Raw genomic sequence first — 3,918 nt, 5'->3', positions numbered from 1 at the left:
TTTTTTTTCTTTTTTTTTTTTTTTTCCTTTTTCAATTTCTTATCAATGTCGTTTGTCATGGCAGATGACAACTTCAGGGAAAATAAAGCAACGTATAATGATGGTGTTTGGAAAGCTCAATCTGAAAACAATATTTGCCCCTTCTACTACTGGAGCAGTATGTCCTTCCAGCACTTAATGCACAAACATCTTGATGCACATTTAGTTCTGTTTTATTAACACATTGACCAAACCCAGCTTCTTTTTTTCTCGTATAGATTGTTGGTTTTTCAATCGGACTCATCCCTCAGATTCGAAAAGCACTGATAGGAGATGGTGCTCCTCTACGGGTGGTTCAAGACACTGCTTCTTTGTTGGGGTAGAAAACTTATGCCCATACTGTAACCAACGCTAGTGATTTATCCATGTTCTTCGCACTTATTAGTCTTTTAACTTCTTCTTTATGATCGCAGAGATGGAGCTATCCCAATTCTCACTTTGATAATAGGAGGAAACCTACTTAAAGGTAATATAACTCCTAAAAGCTCCACCTTTTTCCATTTTCATATTTATTTTTCAGTTTTTACTTACTTCACTTTGTTCTCTCAGGTTTGAGAGGGCCAGGGATGCAGAAATCTCTGGTTGTTGGCATCATCATTGTTCGTTATGTTGCCCTGCCTCTTATAGGAATATTGGTAATTAAAGGTGCACTCAAACTTGGGTTGGTGCACTCTGATCCATTGTATCTGTTTGTTCTTTTGCTTCAGTTTTCACTCCCACCAGCGATGAACATTGGTATGCTACGCTCTTCTGATGTTATTTTTCCTTCCAATTTTTGCAATGCAAATTACAATTTGCCCCACTGGTTATTTCTCATAATCAACAGACATTCTTTTTCCTAACAAATTGATTGTGTTGTTTCCCTTTACAATATGTTTTTATCTTCCTTATGTATGGCAGGAACAATGACTCAATTGTTCGGAGCAGGAGAAAAGGAATGTTCAGTTATCATGCTGTGGACTTATGCTTTCGCTTCAGTATCACTTACTTTTTGGTCCGCCTTTTTCATGTGGCTTGTGGCCCGAGTGTGAAACAGCTACAAAGCATCCTCCATTGAAGCAAAATTTTACATCCATCTTCTAACGTAGTTGTAGGCAATTTGTGAAAAAGGAAAAACAACTTATTTGCAAATTGTAAACAAAGGCAACCTTGTGCAGACAATAACATATAAAAGTGTTGTGCGAAAACACTCCAAGATTTTATTGTTGATGGACTACAAAGCTATCACACACAAGCCATGCAAAGATTAAGCACACACAAACCGAAAAGTAAACAAGCCCACAAAGAACACAAGAATTTATAGAGGTTCGGCGTTCTGCCTACGTCCTCTTGGTGATCCCCGAGAAAATCACTAGTATGGAAGAACTCATTTGGTTACAATGAAGAACCCCCTATGCTCTCTCACAAACCCTAGCTCTCTTTTCTCTCACCCTGGCTCAAACCCAATTTTATGCTTCAATTTTCTCATGTTATCAAAACCTAGTGCTAAGGTGCCTATTTATATGTTATAGGGCTTTAGTACAATTATACAAGGAATAGAAAACTTAAAGGATCCCAAAACTAGGAGAAAATATATCTTTGCCAAGGATAAGCATTGGATTCGCGTATCCCGCTCGGGCACCAATTGCGCCGGTTGAGCACTTGCATTTGCTTGAGTTTGAGTTTTGCCGCTCAAGGGCATGCGTTTAAAAAAAAAAAACTTTTGCTGCTTGAGCGCTTGCAACTTCTAGTCGAGCGCTAGAGCCTAGTTAACATGGCTGCAACTAGGTTGACTGCTCGTTTCCTTCAATCCATTCACATCTTTAAGGTGAGCCAACATCAACAATCTCCACCTTGGCGAGCCTTAAACACCTTGTGAAAATCATCGATCCCTAAAACTTCTTCAAACCTCTTGGAAACAGTTCTAGTAATCCGCAAGAGCTCAACCTCAATCTTTAGCATGCAACAAGATTGAGCAAGCTCAAACCATGTCTAAGTTGTGACTGGCTTGGTCAAGCAAATTGAAGCATTCTAATCCTTATGAACCCTCTCTATTGCAATGTCCCCATCGTTCACCCAATCCCTTATCCGGTGGTACTGTACATTAATATGCTTAGACCTTTCGTGAAATACTTGGTTCTTGACTAAGCATATAGCACTTTGACTGTCACTTTGAATCACAACCAAGTCTAGAGCTATCCCGAACTCTTTCGCCAATCTTGATAGCAATAACGCTTTTTTCGAAGCCTTCGTTAACGCCATATACTCTGCTTCAGTAGTAGACAAGACAAGAACCAATTTTGCACAGCTTGCCAATTAATCGGTCATCCACAACAAGTGAAAACATAATCCATGATGGATCTCCTCTTGTCTAAGTCTCCCGCATAATTCGAATCTACATAACCCAACACACATGCCTTTCTTTGTTGTCTTTCAAACAAAATTTCGAGCTTCTTGATGCCTTTCAAATACTAGAAAATCCACTTCACTGCATTCCAATGTTGTTTGTCTGGATTTTCCATGTATCTTGAAACCACACTCATAGCTTGAGCCAAGTTGGGGTGTGTGCAAACCATTGCGTACATGAGACACCCTACCACGCTTGCATACGGAAACTTACTCATCTCATCCTTCTCTTTATTACTAGAAGGACTCTCTTGGCACTTAGTCTAAAGTGCTCCGCCAAAGGAGTAGACATGGGCTTACAATTCAACATGTTGAATCTCTCAAGCACCTTAGATATGTACTTGCCTTTGCGTTGGTTCCTAGTGGAGACCATAAACCACTGTCATCCTCTCGGATCTGGTGCTTTGATACCACTTGATCCAAAACTTCTAGTCTATAGAACTACGAATTCCTAGTTTATAGGAATAAAGGAACGAGATGAATTTTAAGACAATTAGAGAAACAAAAGGAAGAAGCTAAGGAACTGCTTTGAGTTCTGCTTGTTTAATTCATTCAACTACAATAGTTTATATACAAGACTGAATGCCTAGAATAGAAAGCTAAAAATAATAAATGAATTTAAACCACAAATGTTAAATGGTTTAAATTCCTTAGGTAATTCAAACCATTAATTTTTAAATGGTTGAAAACCATTTCTTTTTAAACCATTCGAGTGTAATGGTTGATAAGTTATTTAATTTAAATAATATTTCTTGTTTAATTATCTTGAAAAGATCCACCTGCATCAATAAAAGAGCCAATAAATTTGGCAGTCCCAAGATCTGACTTTTCCCAGTCTTGTGTAAATAAAATGGGCAAAAATAACAACCAATATTTTCCACTATGAAAATAATAGGAATACAATAATAATCTCACCAAACACCGGTGGCTAAACTCTCTCTTGGTTTTCCTCTCAAGATGATTTTCTCTTTCACACAAATGAGGTTTTCTTATCTCACAAAACTCTTTAAGCTTTTTGGTTTTCTAAGGGATACATTGAACTGAAAGAAGGCAACTGCTTTTACAGCCAACATTCTTAACTAATTGGTGACCATGCATGAAGGAGAGTTTTTCTCTTTTTTTCTTCCATTCGTTTTCTTCGTATCCTCCCGTCCTTTCTTTCATTTTATTTTACTATTTATTTTCTTTCTTTTTCTCTTCTCCACTAATGAGGGAAACCCATCAACTTTTAACCCGTAAAAAAAGTAAAGATTTGCTCCAACCGAATTGATATAGTCTATGTGGAACGGCTTGTGAAACCTCTAATGTAAAAATTGACGTCAAGTGTTAGAGACGTCTTTTGATTATTTTATTATTTCTTTGCCCATCTAGTTTTTGCTTTATCCCATTATTTAATACTTATCTTTATTTTCTCCTTCTTGTTATTATCTATATACAGTCCTGATCTCTTGGACCCCTGTAGTCCAAGAGATTTATGGTCACTCACCGTTGGAT

General features: G+C 37.5%; 1 protein-coding gene across 1 annotated transcript; it reads left to right on the top strand.

Moving 5' to 3' along the window:
• Positions 1–22: 22 nt before the first annotated feature.
• LOC117613727 (protein PIN-LIKES 1-like) lies at positions 23–1,141 on the top strand. Its single transcript, XM_034342299.1, has 4 exons — positions 23–157; positions 258–358; positions 453–505; positions 589–1,141. The coding sequence occupies exons 1-4, from the start codon at positions 65–67 to the stop codon at positions 879–881; spliced, it is 540 nt and encodes a 179-aa protein (XP_034198190.1). The 5' UTR covers positions 23–64; the 3' UTR covers positions 882–1,141.
• Positions 1,142–3,918: the final 2,777 nt, after the last annotated feature.

This window comes from Prunus dulcis, unplaced genomic scaffold, assembly GCF_902201215.1.
Source record: "Prunus dulcis unplaced genomic scaffold, ALMONDv2, whole genome shotgun sequence".
Lineage (NCBI taxonomy): Eukaryota > Viridiplantae > Streptophyta > Magnoliopsida > Rosales > Rosaceae > Prunus > Prunus dulcis.
Note: the sequence above shows the minus strand (reverse complement) of the source record. Positions and strands in the feature narration are given on the sequence as shown.